This window comes from Lissotriton helveticus, chromosome 1_1 (genome assembly GCF_964261635.1).
Source record: "Lissotriton helveticus chromosome 1_1, aLisHel1.1, whole genome shotgun sequence".
Lineage (NCBI taxonomy): Eukaryota > Metazoa > Chordata > Amphibia > Caudata > Salamandridae > Lissotriton > Lissotriton helveticus.
The window spans coordinates 1,443,102,449-1,443,126,216 of NC_136057.1; the positions used below are offsets into that span (position 1 = coordinate 1,443,102,449).

The following is a 23,768-nucleotide window of genomic DNA, read 5'->3' on the forward strand; positions in this document are numbered from 1 at the left end:
CACAGTCCCAGCAAGGAGTGTAAGGGTCCTCACAATCCAAGAAAAGAGAGCTGGGGGTACTCACAGTCCCAGCAAGGAGTGTAAGGGTCCTCACAATCCAAGAAAAGAGAGCTGGGGGTACCCACAGTCCCAGCAAGGAGTGTAAGGGTCCTCACAATCCAAGCAAAGAGAGCTGGGGGTACTCACAGACCCAGCAAGGAGTGTAAGGGTCCTCAAAATCCAAGCAAAGAGAGCTGGGGGTACTCACAGTCCCAGCAAGGAGTGTAAGGGTCCTCATAATCTAAGCAAAGAGAGCTGGGGGTACTCACAGTCCCAGCAAGGAGTGTAAGGGTCCTCACAATCCAAGCAAAGAGAGCTGGGGGTACTCACAGTCCCAGCAAGGAGTGTAAGGGTCCTCACAATCGAAGCAAAGAGAGCTGGGGGTACTCACAGTCCCAGCAAGAAGTGTAAGGGTCCTCACAACCTAAGCAAAGAGAGCTGGGGTACTCACAGTCCCAGCAAGGAGTGTAAGGGTCCTCACAATCGAAGCAAAGAGAGCTGGGGGTACTCACAGTCCCAGCAAGGAGTGTAAGGGTCCTCACAATCCAAGCAAAGAGAGCTGGGGTACTCACAGTCCCAGCAAGGAGTGTAAGGGTCTTCACAGTCCCAGCAAGGAGTGTAAGGGTCCTCACAGTCCCAGCAAGGAGTGTAAGGGTCCTCACAATCAAAGCAAAGAGAGCTGGGGGTACTCACAGTCACAGCAAGGAGTTAAGGGTCCTCACAGTCCCAGCAAGGAGTGTAAGGGTCCTCACAATCAAAGTAAAGAGAGCTGGGGGTATTCACAGTCCCAGCAAGGAGTGTAAGGGTCCTCACAATCCAAGCAAAGAGAGCTGGGGGTACTCACAGACCCAGCAAGGAGTGTAAGGGTCCTCACAATCCAAGCAAAGAGAGCTGGCGTACTCACAGTCCCAGCAAGGAGTGTAAGGGTCCTCCCAATCAAAGCAAAGAGAGCTGGGATACCCACAGTCCCAGCAAGGAGTGTAAGGGTCCTCACAATCCAAGCAAAGAGAGCTGGGGGTACTCACAGTCCCAGCAAGGAGTGTAAGGGTCCTCACAATCGAAGCAAAGAGAGCTGGGGGAACTCACAGTTCCGGCAAGGAGTGTAAGGGTCCTCACAATCCAAGCAAAGAGAGCTGGGGGTACTCACAGTCCCAGCAAGGAGTGTAAGGGTCCTCACAATCCAAGCAAAGAGAGCTGGGGGTACTCACAGTCCCAGTAAGGAGTGTAAGGGTCCTCACAATCCAAGCAAAGAGAGCTGGGGGTACTCACAGTCCCAGCAAGGAGTGTAAGGGTCCTCACAATCCAAGCAAAGAGAGCTGGGGGTACTCACAGTCCCAGCAAGGAGTGTAAGGGTCCTCACAATCGAAGAAAAGAGAGCTGGGGGTACTCACAGTCCCAGCAAGGAGTGTAAGGGTCCTCACAATCGAAGCAAAGAGAGCTGGGGGTACTCACAGTCCCAGCAAGGAGTGTAAGGGTCCTCACAATCCAAGCAAAGAGAGCTGGGGTACTCCCAGTCCCAGCAAGGAATGTAAGGGTCCTCACAGTCCCGGCAAGGAGTGTAAGGGCCCTCACAGTCCCAGCAAGGAGTGTAAGGGTCCTCACAATCAAAGCAAAGAGAGCTGGGGTACTCACAGTCCCAGCAAGTAGTGTAAGGGTCCTCACAATCCAAGCAAAGAGAGCTGAGGTAATCACAGTCCCAGCAAGGAGTGTAAGGGTCCTCACAGTCCCGGCAAGGAGTGTAAGCGTCCTCGCAGTCCCAGCAAGGAGTGTAAGGGTCCTCACAATAAAAGCAAAGAGAGCTGGGGTACTCACAGTCCCAGCAAGGAGTGTAAGGGTCCTCACAATCGAAGCAAAGAGAGCTGGGCGTACTCACAGTCCCAGCAAGGAGTGTAAGGGTCCTCACAATCCACGCAAAGAGAGCTGGGGTACTCACAGTCCCAGCAAGGAGTGTAAGGGTCCTCACAGTCCCGGCAAGGAGTGTAAGGGTCCTCACAGTCCCAGCAAGGAGTGTAAGGGTCTTCACAATCAAAGCAAAGAGAGCTGGTGGTACTCACAATCCCAGCAAGGAGTGTAAGGGTCCTCACAACCTAAGCAAAGAGAGCTGGGGTACTCACAGTCCCAGCAAGGAGTGTAAGGGTCCTCACAATCGAAGCAAAGAGAGCTGGGGGTACTCACAGTCCCAGCAAGGAGTGTAAGGGTCCTCACAATCCAAGCAAAGAGAGCTGGGGTACTCAGAGTCCCAGCAAGGAGTGTAAGGGTCTTCACAGTCCCAGCAAGGAGTGTAAGGGTCCTCACAGTCCCAGAAAGGAGTGTAAGGGTCCTCACAATCAAAGTAAAGAGAGCTGGGGGTACTCACAGTCCCAGCAAGGAGTGTAAGGGTCCTCACAATCAAAGCAAAGAGAGCTGGGGGTACTCACGGTCCCAGCAAGGAGTGTAAGGGTCCTCACAATCCAAGCAGAGAGAGCTGGGGGTACTCACTGTCCAAGCAAGGAGTGTAAGGGTCCTCACAATCGAAGCAAAGAGAGCTGGGGGTACTCACAGTCCCAGCAAGAAGTGTAAGGGTCCTCACAACCTAAGCAAAGAGAGCTGGGGTACTCACAGTCCCAGCAAGGAGTGTAAGGGTCCTCACAATCGAAGCAAAGAGAGCTGGGGGTACTCACAGTCCCAGCAAGGAGTGTAAGGGTCCTCACAATCCAAGCAAAGAGAGCTGGGGTACTCACAGTCCCAGCAAGGAGTGTAAGGGTCTTCACAGTCCCAGCAAGGAGTGTAAGGGTCCTCACAGTCCCAGCAAGGAGTGTAAGGGTCCTCACAATCAAAGCAAAGAGAGCTGGGGGTACTCACAGTCACAGCAAGGAGTTAAGGGTCCTCACAGTCCCAGCAAGGAGTGTAAGGGTCCTCACAATAAAAGCAAAGAGAGCTGGGGTACTCACAGTCCCAGCAAGGAGTGTAAGGGTCCTCACAATCGAAGCAAAGAGAGCTGGGTGTACTCACAGTCCCAGCAAGGAGTGTAAGGGTCCTCACAATCCACGCAAAGAGAGCTGGGGTACTCACAGTCCCAGCAAGGAGTGTAAGGGTCCTCACAGTCCCGGCAAGGAGTGTAAGGGTCCTCACAGTCCCAGCAAGGAGTGTAAGGGTCTTCACAATCAAAGCAAAGAGAGCTGGTGGTACTCACAATCCCAGCAAGGAGTGTAAGGGTCCTCACAACCTAAGCAAAGAGAGCTGGGGTACTCACAGTCCCAGCAAGGAGTGTAAGGGTCCTCACAATCGAAGCAAAGAGAGCTGGGGGTACTCACAGTCCCAGCAAGGAGTGTAAGGGTCCTCACAATCCAAGCAAAGAGAGCTGGGGTACTCACAGTCCCAGCAAGGAGTGTAAGGGTCTTCACAGTCCCAGCAAGGAGTGTAAGGGTCCTCACAGTCCCAGAAAGGAGTGTAAGGGTCCTCACAATCAAAGTAAAGAGAGCTGGGGGTACTCACAGTCCCAGCAAGGAGTGTAAGGGTCCTCACAATCAAAGCAAAGAGAGCTGGGGGTACTCACGGTCCCAGCAAGGAGTGTAAGGGTCCTCACAATCCAAGCAAAGAGAGCTGGGGGTACTCACTGTCCCAGCAAGGAGTGTAAGGGTCCTCACAATCGAAGCAAAGAGAGCTGGGGGTACTCACAGTCCCAGCAAGAAGTGTAAGGGTCCTCACAACCTAAGCAAAGAGAGCTGGGGTACTCACAGTCCCAGCAAGGAGTGTAAGGGTCCTCACAATCGAAGCAAAGAGAGCTGGGGGTACTCACAGTCCCAGCAAGGAGTGTAAGGGTCCTCACAATCCAAGCAAAGAGAGCTGGGGTACTCACAGTCCCAGCAAGGAGTGTAAGGGTCTTCACAGTCCCAGTAAGGAGTGTAAGGGTCCTCACAGTCCCAGCAAGGAGTGTAAGGGTCCTCACAATCAAAGCAAAGAGAGCTGGGGGTACTCACAGTCACAGCAAGGAGTTAAGGGTCCTCACAGTCCCAGCAAGGAGTGTAAGGGTCCTCACAATCGAAGCAAAGAGAGCTGGGGGTACTCACAGTCCCAGCAAGGAGTGTAAGGGTCCTCACAATCCAAGCAAAGAGAGCTGGGGTACTCACAGTCCCAGCAAGGAGTGTAAGGGTCCTCACAGTCCCAGCAAGGAGTGTAAGGGTCCTCACAGTCCCAGCAAGGAGTGTAAGGGTCCTCACAATCAAAGCAAAGAGAGCTGGGGGTACTCACAGTCACAGCAAGGAGTGTAAGGGTTCTCACAGTCCAAGCAAGGAGTGTAAGAGTCCTCAAAATCAAAGCAAAGAGAGCTGGGGGTACTCACAGTCCCAGCAAGGAGTGTAAGGGTCCTCACAGTCCCAGCAAGGAGTGTAAGGGTCCTCACAATCAAAGCAAAGAGAGCTGGGGGTACTCACAGTCCCAGCAAGGAGTGTAAGGGTCCTCACAATCAAAGCAAAGAGAGCTGGGGTACTCACAGTCCCAGCAAGGAGTGTAAGGGTCCTCACAATCCAAGCAAAGAGAGCTGGGGGTACTCACAGTCCCAGCAAGGAGTGTAAGGGTCCTCACAATCGAAGCAAAGAGAGCTGGGGGTACTCACAGTCCCAGCAAGGAGTGTAAGGGTCCTCACAATCGAAGCAAAGAGAGCTGGGGGAACTCACAGTTCCGGCAAGGAGTGTAAGGGTCCTCACAATCCAAGCAAAGAGAGCTGGGGGTACTCACAGTCCCAGCAAGGAGTGTAAGGGTCCTCACAATCCAAGCAAAGAGAGCTGGGGGTACTCACAGTCCCAGTAAGGAGTGTAAGGGTCCTCACAATCCAAGCAAAGAGAGCTGGGGGTACTCACAGTCCCAGCAAGGAGTGTAAGGGTCCTCACAATCCAAGGAAAGAGAGCTGGGGGTACTCACAGTCCCAGCAAGGAGTGTAAGGGTCCTCACAATCGAAGCAAAGAGAGCTGGGGGTACTCACAGTCCCAGCAAGGAGTGTAAGGGTCCTCACAATCGAAGCAAAGAGAGCTGGGGGTACTCACAGTCCCAGCAAGGAGTGTAAGGGTCCTCACAATCCAAGCAAAGAGAGCTGGGGTACTCCCAGTCCCAGCAAGGAATGTAAGGGTCCTCACAGTCCCGGCAAGGAGTGTAAGGGCCCTCACAGTCCCAGCAAGGAGTGTAAGGGTCCTCACAATCAAAGCAAAGAGAGCTGGGGTACTCACAGTCCCAGCAAGTAGTGTAAGGGTCCTCACAATCCAAGCAAAGAGAGCTGGGGTAATCACAGTCCCAGCAAGGAGTGTAAGGGTCCTCATAGTCCCGGCAAGGAGTGTAAGCGTCCTCACAGTCCCAGCAAGGAGTGTAAGGGTCCTCACAATCAAAGCAAAGAGAGCTGGGGTACTCACAGTCCCAGCAAGGAGTGTAAGGGTCCTCACAATCGAAGCATAGAGAGCTGGGCGTACTCACAGTCCCAGCAAGGAGTGTAAGGGTCCTCACAATCCACGCAAAGAGAGCTGGGGTACTCACAGTCCCAGCAAGGAGTGTAAGGGTCCTCACAGTCCCGGCAAGGAGTGTAAGGGTCCTCACAGTCCCAGCAAGGAGTGTAAGGGTCTTCACAATCAAAGCAAAGAGAGCTGGTGGTACTCACAGTCCCAGCAAGGAGTGTAAGGGTCCTCACAATCCAAGCAAAGAGAGCTGGGGGTACTCACAGTCCCAGCAAGGAGTGTAAGGGTCCTCACAATCCAAGCAAAGAGAGCTGGGGTACTCACAGTCCCAGCAAGGAGTGTAAGGGTCCTCACAGTCCCAGCAAGGAGTGTAAGGGTCCTCACAATCAAAGCAAAGAGAGCTGAGGTACTCACAGTCCCAGCAAGGAGTGTAAGGGTCCTCAAAATCAAAGCAAAGAGAGCTGGGGGTACTCACAGTCCCGGCAAGGAGTGTAAGGGTCCTCACAGTCCCAGCAAGGAGTGTAAGGGTCCTCACAGTCCCAGCAAGGAGTGTAAGGGTCCTCACAATCAAAGTAAAGAGAGCTGGGGGTATTCACAGTCCCAGCAAGGAGTGTAAGGGTCCTCACAATCAAAGCAAAGAGAGCTGGGGGTACTCACGGTCCCAGCAAGGAGTGTAAGGGTCCTCACAATCCAAGCAAAGAGAGCTGGGGGTACTCACTGTCCCAGCAAGGAGTGTAAGGGTCCTCACAATCGAAGCAAAGAGAGCTGGGGGTACTCACAGTCCCAGCAAGAAGTGTAAGGGTCCTCACAACCTAAGCAAAGAGAGCTGGGGTACTCACAGTCCCAGCAAGGAGTGTAAGGGTCCTCACAATCGAAGCAAAGAGAGCTGGGGGTACTCACAGTCCCAGCAAGGAGTGTAAGGGTCCTCACAGTCCCAGAAAGGAGTGTAAGGGTCCTCACAATCAAAGTAAAGAGAGCTGGGGGTACTCACAGTCCCAGCAAGGAGTGTAAGGGTCCTCACAATCAAAGCAAAGAGAGCTGGGGGTACTCACGGTCCCAGCAAGGAGTGTAAGGGTCCTCACAATCCAAGCAAAGAGAGCTGGGGGTACTCACTGTCCCAGCAAGGAGTGTAAGGGTCCTCACAATCGAAGCAAAGAGAGCTGGGGGTACTCACAGTCCCAGCAAGAAGTGTAAGGGTCCTCACAATCGAAGCAAAGAGAGCTGGGGGTACTCACAGTCCCAGCAAGGAGTGTAAGGGTCCTCACAATCCAAGCAAAGAGAGCTGGGGTACTCACAGTCCCAGCAAGGAGTGTAAGGGTCTTCACAGTCCCAGTAAGGAGTGTAAGGGTCCTCACAGTCCCAGCAAGGAGTGTAAGGGTCCTCACAATCAAAGCAAAGAGAGCTGGGGGTACTCACAGTCACAGCAAGGAGTTAAGGGTCCTCACAGTCCCAGCAAGGAGTGTAAGGGTCCTCACAATCGAAGCAAAGAGAGCTGGGGGTACTCACAGTCCCAGCAAGGAGTGTAAGGGTCCTCACAATCCAAGCAAAGAGAGCTGGGGTACTCACAGTCCCAGCAAGGAGTGTAAGGGTCCTCACAGTCCCAGCAAGGAGTGTAAGGGTCCTCACAGTCCCAGCAAGGAGTGTAAGGGTCCTCACAATCAAAGCAAAGAGAGCTGGGGGTACTCACAGTCACAGCAAGGAGTGTAAGGGTTCTCACAGTCCAAGCAAGGAGTGTAAGAGTCCTCAAAATCAAAGCAAAGAGAGCTGGGGGTACTCACAGTCCCAGCAAGGAGTGTAAGGGTCCTCACAGTCCCAGCAAGGAGTGTAAGGGTCCTCACAATCAAAGCAAAGAGAGCTGGGGGTACTCACAGTCCCAGCAAGGAGTGTAAGGGTCCTCACAATCAAAGCAAAGAGAGCTGGGGTACTCACAGTCCCAGCAAGGAGTGTAAGGGTCCTCACAATCCAAGCAAAGAGAGCTGGGGGTACTCACAGTCCCAGCAAGGAGTGTAAGGGTCCTCACAATCGAAGCAAAGAGAGCTGGGGGTACTCACAGTCCCAGCAAGGAGTGTAAGGGTCCTCACAATCGAAGCAAAGAGAGCTGGGGGAACTCACAGTTCCGGCAAGGAGTGTAAGGGTCCTCACAATCCAAGCAAAGAGAGCTGGGGGTACTCACAGTCCCAGCAAGGAGTGTAAGGGTCCTCACAATCCAAGCAAAGAGAGCTGGGGGTACTCACAGTCCCAGTAAGGAGTGTAAGGGTCCTCACAATCCAAGCAAAGAGAGCTGGGGGTACTCACAGTCCCAGCAAGGAGTGTAAGGGTCCTCACAATCCAAGGAAAGAGAGCTGGGGGTACTCACAGTCCCAGCAAGGAGTGTAAGGGTCCTCACAATCGAAGCAAAGAGAGCTGGGGGTACTCACAGTCCCAGCAAGGAGTGTAAGGGTCCTCACAATCGAAGCAAAGAGAGCTGGGGGTACTCACAGTCCCAGCAAGGAGTGTAAGGGTCCTCACAATCCAAGCAAAGAGAGCTGGGGTACTCCCAGTCCCAGCAAGGAATGTAAGGGTCCTCACAGTCCCGGCAAGGAGTGTAAGGGCCCTCACAGTCCCAGCAAGGAGTGTAAGGGTCCTCACAATCAAAGCAAAGAGAGCTGGGGTACTCACAGTCCCAGCAAGTAGTGTAAGGGTCCTCACAATCCAAGCAAAGAGAGCTGGGGTAATCACAGTCCCAGCAAGGAGTGTAAGGGTCCTCATAGTCCCGGCAAGGAGTGTAAGCGTCCTCACAGTCCCAGCAAAGAGTGTAAGGGTCCTCACAATCAAAGCAAAGAGAGCTGGGGTACTCACAGTCCCAGCAAGGAGTGTAAGGGTCCTCACAATCGAAGCATAGAGAGCTGGGCGTACTCACAGTCCCAGCAAGGAGTGTAAGGGTCCTCACAATCCACGCAAAGAGAGCTGGGGTACTCACAGTCCCAGCAAGGAGTGTAAGGGTCCTCACAGTCCCGGCAAGGAGTGTAAGGGTCCTCACAGTCCCAGCAAGGAGTGTAAGGGTCTTCACAATCAAAGCAAAGAGAGCTGGTGGTACTCACAGTCCCAGCAAGGAGTGTAAGGGTCCTCACAATCCAAGCAAAGAGAGCTGGGGGTACTCACAGTCCCAGCAAGGAGTGTAAGGGTCCTCACAATCCAAGCAAAGAGAGCTGGGGTACTCACAGTCCCAGCAAGGAGTGTAAGGGTCCTCACAGTCCCAGCAAGGAGTGTAAGGGTCCTCACAATCAAAGCAAAGAGAGCTGAGGTACTCACAGTCCCAGCAAGGAGTGTAAGGGTCCTCAAAATCAAAGCAAAGAGAGCTGGGGGTACTCACAGTCCCGGCAAGGAGTGTAAGGGTCCTCACAGTCCCAGCAAGGAGTGTAAGGGTCCTCACAGTCCCAGCAAGGAGTGTAAGGGTCCTCACAATCAAAGTAAAGAGAGCTGGGGGTATTCACAGTCCCAGCAAGGAGTGTAAGGGTCCTCACAATCAAAGCAAAGAGAGCTGGGGGTACTCACGGTCCCAGCAAGGAGTGTAAGGGTCCTCACAATCCAAGCAAAGAGAGCTGGGGGTACTCACTGTCCCAGCAAGGAGTGTAAGGGTCCTCACAATCGAAGCAAAGAGAGCTGGGGGTACTCACAGTCCCAGCAAGAAGTGTAAGGGTCCTCACAACCTAAGCAAAGAGAGCTGGGGTACTCACAGTCCCAGCAAGGAGTGTAAGGGTCCTCACAATCGAAGCAAAGAGAGCTGGGGGTACTCACAGTCCCAGCAAGGAGTGTAAGGGTCCTCACAATCCAAGCAAAGAGAGCTGGGGTACTCACAGTCCCAGCAAGGAGTGTAAGGGTCTTCACAGTCCCAGCAAGGAGTGTAAGGGTCCTCACAGTCCCAGCAAGGAGTGTAAGGGTCCTCACAATCAAAGCAAAGAGAGCTGGGGGTACTCACAGTCACAGCAAGGAGTTAAGGGTCCTCACAGTCCCAGCAAGGAGTGTAAGGGTCCTCACAATTCCGGCAAGGAGAGTAAGGGTCCTCACAATCCAAGCAAAGAGAGCTGGGGTACTCACAGTCCCAGCAAGGAGTGTAAGGGTCCTCACAATCAAAGCAAAGAGAGCTGGGGGTACTCACAGTCCCAGCAAGGAGTGTAAGGGTCTTCACAGTCCCAGCAAGGAGTGTAAGGGTCCTCACAGTCCCAGCAAGGAGTGTAAGGGTCTTCACAATCAAAGCAAAGAGAGCTGGGGGTACTCACAGTCACAGCAAGGAGTTAAGGGTCCTCACAGTCCCAGCAAGGAGTGTAAGGGTCCTCACAATTCCGGCAAGGAGAGTAAGGGTCCTCACAATCCAAGAAAAGAGAGCTGGGGTACTCACAGTCCCAGCAAGGAGTGTAAGGGTCCTCACAATCAAAGCAAAGAGAGCTGGGGGTACTCACAGTCCCAGCAAGGAGTGTAAGGGTCTTCACAGTCCCAGCAAGGAGTGTAAGGGTCCTCACAGTCCCAGCAAGGAGTGTAAGGGTCCTCACAATCAAAGCAAAGAGAGCTGGGGGTACTCACAGTCACAGCAAGGAGTTAAGGGTCCTCACAGTCCCAGCAAGGAGTGTAAGGGTCCTCACAATTCCGGCAAGGAGAGTAAGGGTCCTCACAATCCAAGCAAAGAGAGATGGAGGTACTTACAGTCACAGCTGGGGCCACATGTTGTGCTCACGGTTCCCGCAGGGAGCGAAGGGTATATTCATAGTTTGAGCTGGGGGGGTGGAAGGAGTGATGGGGGCGGGGGGGGGGGTACAGAGGGTACTCGCAGATACATAAGGGTCGCAGAACATCTCACAGCCACAGAGTGATTGACACGATGTACTCACAGTCACATGGTACTCACAGTTATGGCCTGCAGTCTCCGCGTGTACTCTGTTGTCTCTTCCATCTTCCCTGTGGGTGAAAAGTGCACAGAGTCAGCGCCAAGGCGAGAGGCTCTCAGCGCGCCCTCTTCCCTGACCCTCGACTCCTCCCTGGCCTCCCCTCTCCCTCTGCCCCTCTCTTTCACTCTTCCTGCCCCTCGCTGCCCCAGTCACACTCGCTCCTTCAGCCTCTGTCTCGCTCTCCCTCACTACTGCCCCAGACTGTCTCTCGCGGCCCAGCATCTGTCTGCGTCACCTTCTCTCTCTCACGCACCCCGACGCTCTCTCTCCATCTCACACTCCGTTTCCGCCCCAGAGTACAGAAGCATCTTAACAATTCGGCACAAGTCCAGACAGGGCCTCGGGCGAATGGGGGTTTCAAAGGCTGCCCTTCACCAGGCCCGCGGCCCCGCATGTGCAATGCGAAAACGAAAAGTAACTAACATTACATTACAAGCACGAGAATGCAACGAAAAACAGGACTGTGGGGGCTGCTCACACCTGACATGGCTGTGGGAGGTACTCACACCCAGAGCTCTAAGCTGAATGAAAAAACTAGGGGAGGGGGGTGGAGGGGTCTCTCCAAGGGGCGTGGTCGCTGTAATTAAAGGCGTGGCTTTAGAACACCTAAACTAACAAGCATTTTCAATGCAATAGGTCTCGCAGCATTAAAGTTTGAGCTATTTGCATTGTATATAACAATGTGTTTCATAAATTTGTTATGAAAGTCTGTATTGCTTTAGGAAGATTTTTTGGTAGCTGTTAGTTGTTGCTGAAGGTGGTGGAAGAAAGAGGTATGCGGTAGAATCAATACCAACCTATTTTGGCAGAACCAGAGAAAAACTGTCACTTTCTATCCTACACCTTCCCTGGACCTCCCTTTGCAATTCAGTAGCCCCAGCAAGGCACATACATTTTCTATTAACACATGCCCAGGGCTAACCCCGCTGCTCTCCAGCAACCTTTGAAAGGAAAGAGCAGATGGGCCCATACAATCTCACTCTTTCCCAACATACACCATATTGGCATGTAATACGGCTCCTCCTTTCCTGACTGCTCCACTTCATGATTCACAGGCATGACTTCAACACTCCATTTGTGAGCAACATGGAGGTGCTGCCTTCTCCGAATACCCCTGTCTCTGAGAAGAAAAAGGACCATAGAAAAGACTATATCTGTTTCAAGGTACCCAGCTCCAGGTAAAGCTCAGACACATTTTATGAGGGATCTCTATCTACCTCTGTTGCCTCTCTGATTTGAGCCATATTTAGTACATGTTTTGTTTAGTATCCAACAAGTATTTTCATCCACTTCAGAGGACTTTGACACAAGAAGTTTGTATTATCAGCACCATAAATCCAGTTAGGAGAGCTACCTGATTCTCAAAATACATTATGCTGTATTTTAGCTAATGGAGAGTATGTGGCATTATGCTCAGAAATGTTGACTTTGGAACTGGGGAACTAGGTTCAAGTCTTGGTGTCAGCTCAACATCCTGTGATTCTGGGCAAAAACAGCTTAATCTTCTTGTGCCAAAATAAATAAAAATGAATGTGATTTTGTGTAATGCAACTGGTGCTGATGCAAGTTCCTGCTATATAAATCTACAAAACAACAACTCCCTCCCAAAAAAATAAAAGAGTCCTGTTTCTGCTTATGAATCACTTCAAGCAATGTTCTCACATCCTAATAGAACATAAAATTATGGGGATTCATATTGTCCAAAAGCCTTCTCCGGTATCCCGGCCGATCCCTTCTCAGTTCTTACTCTTCTGCAGCGCACACACTAAGGCCCGATACACCCCCCCCCCTTTCATGCCCCTGAAAATTCCCACCAGAGCAGTCGTATATCCCTGGTTTCACATTCATCCTAGATGACGTCCCATTTTGAATTCTCCTAACTCCGAAATAATCCGACGAACGAAGTGCACAGTGCACTTATATGCCTGGTGCTTTTGCAACAGCTCGAACGTTCAAATGGCATGACTCGTGCACCCAAGGTGTCATCGTGCAATGTGCCCTCGAGTGCAGTTGGCATGTCCTGCTAATCAACACCGCCACCCCTCCATTGTCACCTCCAATGTCCCTGAAAGGAGTCAAGTCAAGTCAAGTCAAGTCAAAAGATTTGTATAGCGCGCTACATACCCAGAGGGTCTCAAGGCGCTTGAAGAAGGGTGGGGAGTTACTTGTCGAATATCCACGTTTTGAGTTGCTTTCTGAATGTTAGGTGGTTCTGAGTAAGGCGAAGGTGAGTGGGAAGTGAGTTCCAAGTTTTAGCTGCTAGGTAGGAGAAGGATCTACCTCCCATGGTGGTTTTGTTGATGCGAGGTACAGTGGCAAGGGCTTGGTTGGAGGATCGTAGCTGGCGGGAGGGGGTGTAGAAGGATAGTCGTGTGTTGAGGCATTCGGGTCCGATTTCGTAGAGTGCTTTGTGTGCGTGGGTTAGGAGCCGGAAAGTGATCCTCTTATTGACGGGGAGCCAGTGGAGGTTTTTCAGGTGATCAGAGATGTGTTCTTTACGCGGGATGTCTAATATGAGCCTGGCTGAGGCGTTCTGGATGCGTTGTAGTTTTTTCTGGAGTTTTGCGGTGGTGCCGGCGTAGAGGGTGTTTCCGTAGTCCAGTCGGCTCGTGACCAGAGTGTGGGTGACTGTTTTTCTAGTTTCGGTAGGGATCCAGCGAAATGTTTTTTTGAGCATGCGAAGGATGTTGAAGCAAGATGAAGAAACGGCGTTGACTTGTCTGTTCATCGAGAGTGAGGAATCCAGGATGAAGCCCAGGTTCCGTGCGTGGTCCGTCGGGATGGGTGCTTTTCCAAGGGCCTCTGGCCACCAAGAATCGTCCCAGGCGGAGGGGGAGGTACCTAAGATGAGGACTTCTGTTTTGTCTGAGTTCAGTTTCAGACGGCTGTGCTTCATCCATTCGGCTACTTCTTTCATTCCTTCGTGTAGGTTGGTTTTGGCCGTGTTAGGGTCTCTGGTGAGTGATAGGATCAGTTGAGTGTCGTCGGCGTAGGAGATGATGTTGAGGTTATGTTGGCGTGCGATGGCCGCGAGGGGGCTCATGTAAACGTTGAAGAGGGTGGGACTGAGTGAGGACCCTTGAGGTACGCCGCAGATGACTTCAGTAGCCTCTGACTTGAATGGTGGAAGGCGGACTCTCTGGGTTCTTCCGGAGAGGAACGAGGTGATCCATTCCAGTGCTTTTCCTTGGATTCCGATGTTTTTGAGGCGCTGTAGAAGGGTGTTATGGCAGACTGTGTCGAAGGCTGCGGAGAGGTCGAGGAGGATGAGGGCGACTGTGTCTCCATTGTCCAGTAGAGTTCGAATGTCGTCTGTTGCTGCGATGAGGGCGGTTTCGGTGCTGTGCTTGGCTCGGAAGCCGGACTGTGAGGAGTCGAGGGATTTGTTGGTTTCGAGGAATGCGGCGAGCTGGTTGTTGACAGCTTTCTCGATGACTTTGGCCGGGAATGGAAGGAGTGAGATAGGGCGATAGTTTTTGAGTTCGGTGGGGTCAGCTGTGGGTTTCTTCAGGAGGGCGCTGAGTTCGGCATGTTTCCAGCTTTCCGGGAAGGTTGCAGAGTTGAGGGAGCAGTTGATGACGTCTCGGAGGTGCGGTGCAATAATGGAGTCTGCTTTGTTAAAGATGTGGTGAGGGCAAGGGTCAGTGGGGGATCCTGAGTGGATAGAGTTCATCAGACGGATGGTGTCCTCAGTGGAGATTGGCTTCCAGTCATTGAGGATGTTCAGGGGAGGTGGGGGTCCTGCAGGGGATTGGGTGGGTTGGTCTCCGGGTTGGTTGTCGAAGCTGTTGTGGATGTCAGCAATTTTGTTGTGGAAGAATGAGGCTAGGGAGTCGCAGAGGGCTTGAGAGGGGGTGATGTCGTTGGAGTTGGCTGAGGGGTTGGTAAATTCCTTGACGATGTTGAATAATTCCTTGCTGTTGTGGGCGTTGTTATCTAGACGGTCCTTGAAGGCTGCTTTCTTGGCATCTCGGATTAGTTGGTGGTGTATGCTCTCTTACTACACAAGCAGCTTCCCCAAGTGAGCTAGGGTCCCGGCACAGTACCTGTACGCTGGTTCCCTCTGTTCAAGCACTCCGTGCCCGCTTTTTCGCCGGCTAGGCTTTTGCTAGCTCCTCCTGCCCAGTGACAACACTCCCGGCTCATGCACCGCACACCCTCCACACGCACAAGCAGCAAGTCGCTCACCATTCTGCCGCAGCCCCCAGCAGCTGCTCCAGCTCGGAGAAGCGCCCACAAGGGGCGTCACTCCTGCGTGGCTCTGTCTCGCTGTACAGCCTTGCCAATTAGTATGGAAAACCACTAGAGTGCAGGCTGGCGGCCATCTTTAAATTGTATTTCTTTGTATTCAGTAAACGGAGAGTAGGTACACTGCAATGAAGGTATACGAATCTAATACTGAATAACGCAGTCTCAGCCTTAAAGATAATATTGCGAATTACCTTCTTGTTAAAACAGTTATACTGCTAGTTATAATGGTGGAATGATTACTCCAATTTAATTCGCTACAACAATACATTATTAAACTGGTTTTAGAATGGACATTCACCTTTTGTTTAATTTTAATAGAGTAGACGCCAAAAACAGATAATAATGCTGCTTTTAGCATTTTGAAGACAGATTTTATTATAGGTGTACGTTCCGCTAAAGATAGGAAGCGGTCTTTGTGTGCCGCCCAAAACGAAACCTGTCGTGGGGCGGGACTTCCGTCTTGGGAAGCCCGCGCCCACGGAGAGAAGCCGCGCCTACGGAGAGAAGCAGTGCTGGTGACGCGGGGCTCCCATGCCCTAGAGAGAGCCCCGCGGTGGCGGCTGAAGACCGGAGTGGCGGTAAGTGGGCGGGCGCTTGGTGCACGTGTGTGTGTGCGCGCGTGTGTGTGTGGCGTGTGTGTATGCGACAGCGGGGGTGGGTTCTCTGTATGTGTGGGTGCGTGCGTGCGTGGGCGCTCGTGTGTGTGTGTCTCTGTGTGTGCGCATGCGTGTGGGGTGTTGGAGCTTCCCAGGAGACAGCAGCTGAGCACGTTCGCGCGCGCGTGGCCTGCGCCGATCGCCTTTTGCGAGATGCGCGCGGCCAGGTACTGTCTCCTGGGAAGCAGACCCAGTTACAAAAGATCTCTGGCGAGACAGCGCTTACCCGCTGTAACGCCACGAGACCTAAAAATCAGTGCTTAGCATAGTGTCACACCCAACTGGTATTTTGCTGCTTCTGTCATTGCATCCAGATATATAATACAGCAAGTAACATTAAACCTACAACAAGCCAGAACTATTGGCTTTGTCAATGTTTGTTAATTGCTTAACATAGACAAGCACCAACTATGGCTTCATTGTATAGAACATTGCAAATGTTTAAGTTCTAAAATGATAAAACTGAAAGAACTATAACGAGCCTCTTTGAAGTTACATGAAAGGCAGTGAAGGTTGCTGCTGCTGCAGAGTTAAGATTTTTTTTTCACTCTGAGGGTGAGGGCAAAAATGGAGAGCCCGATAGGGACCCGTCTCGGCACCTGCTTTTTAGAACTGCAGGGCTGAGCACCAGCAGGACCCGGCCCACTTAAAGCCCTGCTCACATCTGACATGCAACAACTTTGGATCTTTGGGTTAGAGAGTAACTCACAGGGGCAGCTTGTAGTCTACAGAGTGGATGAACTACTCACACCCGGCGTGGTACAGCTTGTGAACTCGGGCTGTGCAGGACGGTGTGATGGCATTGCATGAGGAAGATGGCGTCGGAACACTGGTTGCCATAATTTATGCATCGCCTCAGGCTTTGGAGTTTGATGGGTGTCGGGTGAGTGGGGTAGCAGAGATGGCTGTAGAGGGTGGTGTAAGAGAACTGGGTGTAGGGGATAGTGTAGGGACTCTGTGGGGTGTTGTAGGAGAGATGGCTGTGGGGCGTTTTGAAGTGGCGTGATCTGGGGGATGATAGGGGATGGCACAGGAGAGCTGTCTGTTGGAGGTGGCTGTAGCGGATGGTGTAGGAATGCTGCCTGAATATGGTGCTGTAGGGGAGGTGGCTGTGGTGGGTTTTGTAGGAGAGTCACTCAGGAAGGTGGTGTAGTTGTGCTGGCTGTCAGAGTTGCTTCATGAGATCTGGCTGGTCCTTTGAAATTGGGGCTAGTGTGTAAAAGCTGGCTGAAGAGGGGTTTGGAGAAGAGCTAGCTGTAGGAGTGGTCAGAAGGAACACATGATGAACAGAATGCTGAACAATGGAAACATTCACCCCCAGGCACACAGATCTTGCTTTATCCATCAACTGCGCCACCCCAGTTTGGACCCAGCCATATGCAAGTCAGTCTTGACCCTTGTGCCTCATGGGAACAGTCAAGCCCAAATTGCTAAGCTAGGTCCTCCCTGGACCGGAAACAAGCATCCTGGGACCGGTTTCGGGGCATCATCCCTCATCAGCCAGGCTAGCTTGAATCCAGTGGCGCAGTGAGCATGGGCCCCACGCCTGGGCAATTGCTTCCCACTTAGGACCCAGATCTCTGCATTGGAGTAAATGTTTGACAATATTCAACATTCTGTCTATCAATTGTTCCTTTTGCATTTGGCACCCCAAGTGAGACAGGTTTGCCCAGGCGTGGGTCTCATGCTCTCCATGCCACTGGAGTCAAGCTATCCTGGCTGATGAGGGGTGATACCCCTAAATCGTTCCTAGGATGATTGTAGAGGTGCTGTAGGGGATGCTGGACAACAGGTGGCTCCAGGCCCGCAGGGGTCTCCAACTTTTTCTGTGATAAGAGCTACTTATGTTCAATGAATATCATTCCGAGCTTCTGTTGTTACATGGGCACATCAAACAAAATTACATTAGTTACCACACCATGCAAGATTACCAGCAGTGATCACCTTTGAGTCACGGACAGGGTTGCCACCAGTAATGTAAATAATAGACTTTATGAATTTGGAATGCCCATATGAGTTATAAGTCTTCCTGATGCAGCGTGGTTCATCACTCAATCAACGTCTTTAAATATATTTTAGAAAGTCTATAATTTTTCTCAAAATATCAGCTTGAGTTCTGAAAATACACAAATTTTCATCTCGAATACACACTTTTCAATTTTAGTACACATATATGATTTTCACCAAGCAAAAGCTTTTAATTTAGAAAGCTCCATTGCACACTGGAGAGCAACTTCCAGGCTGCAGGAGGGCCACCAGTAGCTCCCGAGCTTCTCGTTGGAGAAGCCTTCTCTAGGTGATGTGCAGGAGGGCTGGCTGTAGGGGATGAAGTAGAATAGATGGTTGTAGGTAGGGTGTATTAGAGCTGACTAGTGCATGGTGAAGGACACCTGGCTGTGTGGGATTGTGTAATCTCCCTTTCTATCCAGGGTGATTTATGAGAGCTGGATGTAGAGGGTTCTTTACTGGCGCTGACATTAGGATATGATGGAGGAGGCTGCCTTTGAAGGAGGTGTAGGATCACTTCCTGTATGGGGTGCTTTGAGAAAGCTGGCTTGGGTATTTAGACAGAATATCAGAAACAAAAATATTGTGGGGCATCATATTGTTTCAAGAACATCAAGGGCAAAAATATTGTGAGGGTAAGTTTCTATAGGTAAGCAAGGTTTTACTATATATAACTCCCCATATATGTACCTTGACAAAATATATATATTAAGGTACATAGATGTGGAGTTAACAATATTAAATCTATACTTACCTATTTGTACTTACCTTTTTGTTTTTTGGGCCTCCATATTTTTGACAGATTATTCTGTCAGTGAAGGAGAGCTCACTGTCGTAGATGGGGTAAGGGGATGGATTTAGAGGGTGGGGTAAAAGAGATGAGTGTAGGAGATGGTGTAGGAGCAGTGGATATAGGCTACGGTGGTGGAAAGCTGGCTGCAGGGCCGGTACAGATGAGCCGACTGTAGAACATGGTGCAAGCGCGCGGCCTCTGGGGGATGGTGTAGTGGTACTGGCTGAGGATGATGGTGGAGGGTGGGGTGGAGATGCAGGTTGTGAAGGGTGCTCCTGGACAGGCAGGGGAGGGTGGTGCAGTGGCGCTTGTTGTGGAGCAGGATGAGGGGTGAGGGATGTGGCAGATGGTGCATGAACGCCAACTGTGGAAGACGGTGTTGGGTGACGACTGCCGAAAGTGGGTTGGGGGTGCTGATTGTGGAGGATCGGGCAGTGCTAATAGCTGTGGATATACTGCAGCCACACTGACTCTGGAGTATGACTGTCGGCTGTGGAAGATGGTGTTGGGTGTAAGGTGTGGAGGAAGTGGTGGGATTGCAGGCTGCAGAGGGTAGTGCAGTAGTGCTGACTGTGGAGGGTGGCATAGAGGTGCTGAGGAGGATGGTGTAAAGTGCTGTCAGTGAGAGATGGTGTGATGACGACGACTGTGGAGTAAGACCAAGGGGTGCTGTCTGTAGAGGATGGTGAAGGGGTGCCAGCTATGGAGGGTGGTGCAAGGGTGCTGGCTGTGGGGCGTGGTGCAAGGTGGCTGGCTGTGGGGGGTGGTGCAAGGGAGCCGGCTGTGGGGGTGGTGCCAGGGGGCCGGCTGTGGGGGTTGGTGCAAGAGTGCTGGCTGTGGGGGTGGAGCAACAGGGGGCAGCTGTGGGGGGTGGTGCAAGGGGGTTGGCTATGGTGGGTGATGCAAGGGGCAGGCTGTGGGGCGGTAGTGCAAGGGGGCCGGCTATGGGGGGTGATGCAAGGGGGTTGGCTGCGGGGGGTGGTGCAAGGGGGTTGGCTGCGGGGGGTGGTGCAAGGGGGCCGGCTGTGAGAAGTGGTGCGAGGGGGCTGGCTGTGGTGGGTGGTGCAAGGGGGCTGCTGGGGGGGTGGTGCAAGGGGTCGGCTTTGGGGGGTGGTGCAAGGGTGCTGGCTGTGCGAGGTGGTGCAAGGGGGCCGGCTGTGGGGGGTGGTGGAAGGGGGGCAGCTGGGGGGGGTGGTGCAAGGGGGCCGGATGTGGGGCTGGTGCAAGGGGGCCAGCTGTGGGGGGTGGTGCAAGGGGGCCGGCTGTGGGGGTGGTGCAAGGGGGTTGGCTGTGGGGGGTGGAGCAAGAGGGCAGCTGTTGGGGTGGTGCAAGGGGGCTGGCTGTGGAGGATGGTGCTGGAGTGTTATCTGTCAATGATGGTGCAGTGGTGCCGCCTCTTGTGGATGGTGTCTGGTTGCTGGCTGTGGAGGACGGTGTAGGCCTGCTTTCTTTAGGAGATGGTGCACAAGTGAAGACGTTGCTTTTATGGTGGTGGTTGAAATCTGGTCTCTACCTTCCACCTCCCTTTCTGAATGCAGCTACCCACAGGCTGAGACCGATACTCAGCCCTGAGCCCATGAGGGGGGAGCACTCTTCCGGTCGTCTGTTGTGAGCTCCTTCAAGGAGTTACATACAACCCGGTGAAGGCATGGCAGCAGATTACAACCGGACATGTGGTAAGAATAGAAAAGCCACTGCTTGAGAAACAAACGCGCTATTCACAATGTGCTTTTTTAAAAGAAAGCAAGAAGGCACTATTGCTTTTAAAACAAGCATTGGCATAGCCAATAGGTCTCGCTTTTGGGACCTTATAAGTATTTAACATTTATGCAAGTTTAAGCCATTGGCATTGTTTTAAAAACCAAAACATAAATAAAAGGCATTGTCATTTACAATGCCAATACCTCAAACTTGCGTACATGCGAGACCTATTGCATTGCAAAAGCTTGTTATATAGAGCGGACATTACCCATTTGCAATTTTAAAAAAGCATTTGCAATGCAATAGGTTTTGCATTACTAAATGTTTAAGCTACTGGCGTTGCAAATAATAATTCTACACCAATAGCTCAAACTTTCAGTAATGGGAGACCTATTGCATTGCAGATGCATATTTATCTATTTTACATGTTTGACCTCATAAAACATCTCTCATCGGTTTTCATAAAGCTGGCAGGACTGTAATGCTGCTAAAATAACAAATGTGGGCTCAATGAGGAGCTACATGAACCCCAGGGCTTTAAGAGGTCTCTCCAACTTTTTTGTTTTAATCGTATCAATAACAAATATAAAAAAGTTCAATGCCCACCAGCAACTCCGATTGAGAAGGATTGGAGCTGCTTTCTAGACGCTGTTAATGTCTAGATGAGTATGAGGCCTAAAGCTTGTAAATACCGAATCTCTAGATTTATATTAAAAACACAGCATGAAGTTTCCAGCAAGCTAAGCAAGCAAAAGCATATGGAGCTCGTTGGGAGTGGGCCGATCGCGCAGGCATGTATAGCGAGGCGATAGCTAGGAGTTAATAACAGGTGAAGACTTTACGGAGGGAAAGGTAAACAAGGAGCCCGCGAACGGGTCGCAAGGCAGCGCTAGTCGTTATCTTGCTTCCCACTCCACATTAAATCAGAAGTGTTTGCAATGCAATAGGGCTCGCATTATTGAAAGTTTAAGCTACTGGCGTTGCAAATAATACTGCCACACCAATAGCTCAAACTTTCAGTGATCGGAGCCCTATTGCATTGTAGATGCTGGTTTTAAAAGGTTACTTGTCTTATAGACTCTTTGCTGTGACAAGAGAGGGGCGCTGAGGAGACAGCAGCAAGGGAAATGGTTAAGAGTGGAGGAGGGGTGGGTAGATGAGGGTCGAACAGTGTCATGCCCTGGACAAGGGCACTAGGACCCTGGACAGAGGGCAGAGGCCAAGGGACACTGGACACCGCGTCTGGTGTAGGGGAGGAGCTTGGAGGGGACAGGGCAGTCGAAGGATGACCTCGGAGCAAGAGGTCAAGGAACAATGCAGCTGTAGTAAATACTGAATAAAGCCTACCTTAAAGAGATCTCGTGTCCGGCGTATCTTTGAGATAGAGAACATGACAACTGGCGACGAAGCGTGCGATCGTGTGCCCAGAACCGAAGAGAAGAAGAGCTTCTGCGCGTCGCGAGGAACGACGACGACATCATCGAGACCAGGAGCCCACCCTGTCTCGTGGATAAAGGAAGAAGCGCGGGAGCCAACCCCGACCGCCATTGAGGGAAGACAAGCACCGTCTGCATCACCCGGTAAGCAGACTGGAAAGCGACACAAAGTGCGCGCGCTCAAAAGAAGAAAACGCGAGATATCGCGAGAAGAGCGGCAGCCATCTTAGAATCAGGCGGCCAGAGCCAATCACAGCGAGGGAAAATCGGGCGGCCATCTTGGAACCAGGCAGAGCGCCGATTGGCTGAGAAGTCTCGCGAGACCACCAGCGGACATCTTAAGGTCAGGCAAACCGGCCAATATAAAGACAGAATAGAACGGCGGCCATTTTAGAGTCAGGAAAACACGAGGAAAGGTTAAAAAGTGCTGATTTGAGCACCAGAAGGAAGAACAAGCACAGGCAAAGGCAACAATAAGGCCAGAAAACAATACAAAGGAGAGACAATAAAGAAAAGAGGACAAAAGGAAAAGAAAATACAGGAAATAATAAAAGAGTGTCAGGAAGAGCACGGAAAAGAAGAGATGCAGACCCCAAGCTAGAAAGACAAAGTGCACAATACAGAAGACCACTACCATTCAACTTGTCTGAGCCACAAGTAGGAATTAGATGGGAGAAGTGGATCAGACGTTTCGAGAGATACATGGAAGCGACCGATGTGATAGACACAAAGCGACTAGGCCTGTTCCTAAATCTGGTAGGGGATGATATTGAAGACCTTTTAGTAACACTGCCAAATGAGGAAACCGCCACCTATGACAGACTAAAAAAATGCTTAACAGCCAAATTTGACCCGCCGAGAAATGTCGATTTTGAACGATACACTTTCGCAATCGCGTTTCAACAACTAGATGAAACGCTAGATGACTTTGCAACAAGACTGAGAAAGCTAGTGACACACTGTGAGTTTGATAAATTTGATAATGAACAAGCAATCAGGCTGCGCATCATTGAGGGCTGCCGCGACACGGAGTTCCGTGCAAGGATCTTGAAAGAGCCAAAATCATGAGAGAATATCTTGTCACTAGCAAGAGCGGAAGCAAGAGCGACAGCACACGCAAAGGAAATGGAGCGAGGAAAAGACAAACGAGTGGAACAAGCACACCGCATAACAAACAACAATCGCGCAGGCGGCTGGAAAAAAGACAGAAATGAACAGGCAGCAAGGAAACAACCTGAAGGAACCTGCTACAGGTGTGGACTTGAATTTCCACATCGAGGCCCATGCCCAGCATTTGGCCAGACGTGCAGGAAATGCAACGGGAGGAATCACTACGCCAGTGTATGTCAAGGAGTGCAATTCAGGAACGACAGGGGAAGAACAGGAAGACCACGAATGTCGACAACCAGGCATGTCAGACATGTTGAAACAGGAACAAGAAGCTCATCACTAGAATCAGGTGAAGAAGAGGAAGAAGAAAAGACTGAACGACTATATCTTATGTCGGATGTTACCACCGAATCAACTGATGAAGATGACAAAGAAGAAAGAATATGCCTGGTAGACAAAAGCAAAATGAAGAAGACAGAGTCTGTGACCATAGGAGTAGGATCACACAAAACAAAGTTTGTCCTGGACAGCGGTGCAACATGTAACATCATGTGTGTATCGGAGTATGAAAAGATGAAGATAAAGCCGACATTGAGGCCGTCCCGAGTTGAGGTCTTCACTTGGGGATCTCGGAAACCAGTGACAAACAAGGGGAAATTTACAGAAGAACTAACGTACAAAGACCAAAGGATCAAAGAAGACATTCATGTGCTGAAGGGCGATATCCCAGCACCATGCCTATTGAGCAACATCACAGCTCAAATAATGGGTCTCATGGCCATGACATACAACATGTCAGAGAAAAGAAGCATCCTGAAGTAATACTCCAAGCTATTACAGGGACTAGGAAAATTGAAAGGGCGGCAAATAACGCTGCACATTGACTAAACAGTCAGGCCAATAGCGCAACACCATCGGAGAGTACCCATACACCTGCAGCCACAAGTAGAGGAAGAACTTGAAGCACTCCTCAGGCAAGACATCATAGAACCAGCAGATGGACCAACACCATGGTGTCACCGATCGTGGCCGTGCCAAAGAAGGACACATCAAAGATAAGAATATGTGTCGACATGAGGATACCAAACAAGGCAATTGAACGTGAAAGACATCCCGGACCACATCTCGATGATATGATCAGCTGCCTAACAGGCACAAGACGTTTTTCGAAACTAGATTTATGCAAGGGATACCACCAGCTAGAACTAGATCCTCAGTCACGATACATCACGACATTTTCCACGCACCTAGGTCTTTTCAGGTATAAACGTTTGAGTTTTGGAATATCGTCCGCGGCGGAGATCTTTCAGGAAACTATAAGACAGATAATAAGACCAGTGAAAAATTTTCTCAACTACAGTGATGACATTCTGGTTTTTGGAAAATCAGACGAGGAACATGACAAAGCACTGAGGGATGTATGCTCACACCTA

The 23,768-nt window shown here is 51.1% G+C and overlaps 1 protein-coding gene across 2 annotated transcripts in view; it reads right to left on the reverse strand.

The window, feature by feature from the left end:
* PALM3 (paralemmin 3) overlaps nt 1-23,768 on the reverse strand; it is a 163,320-nt gene that overhangs the window by 90,726 nt on the left and 48,826 nt on the right. For both annotated transcript variants that reach the window (XM_078685681.1, XM_078685679.1), the window contains exon 2: nt 10,342-10,391. In XM_078685681.1, coding sequence (XP_078541807.1) covers nt 10,342-10,391 — 50 coding nt within the window. The remainder of the gene's footprint in view (nt 1-10,341; nt 10,392-23,768) is intronic.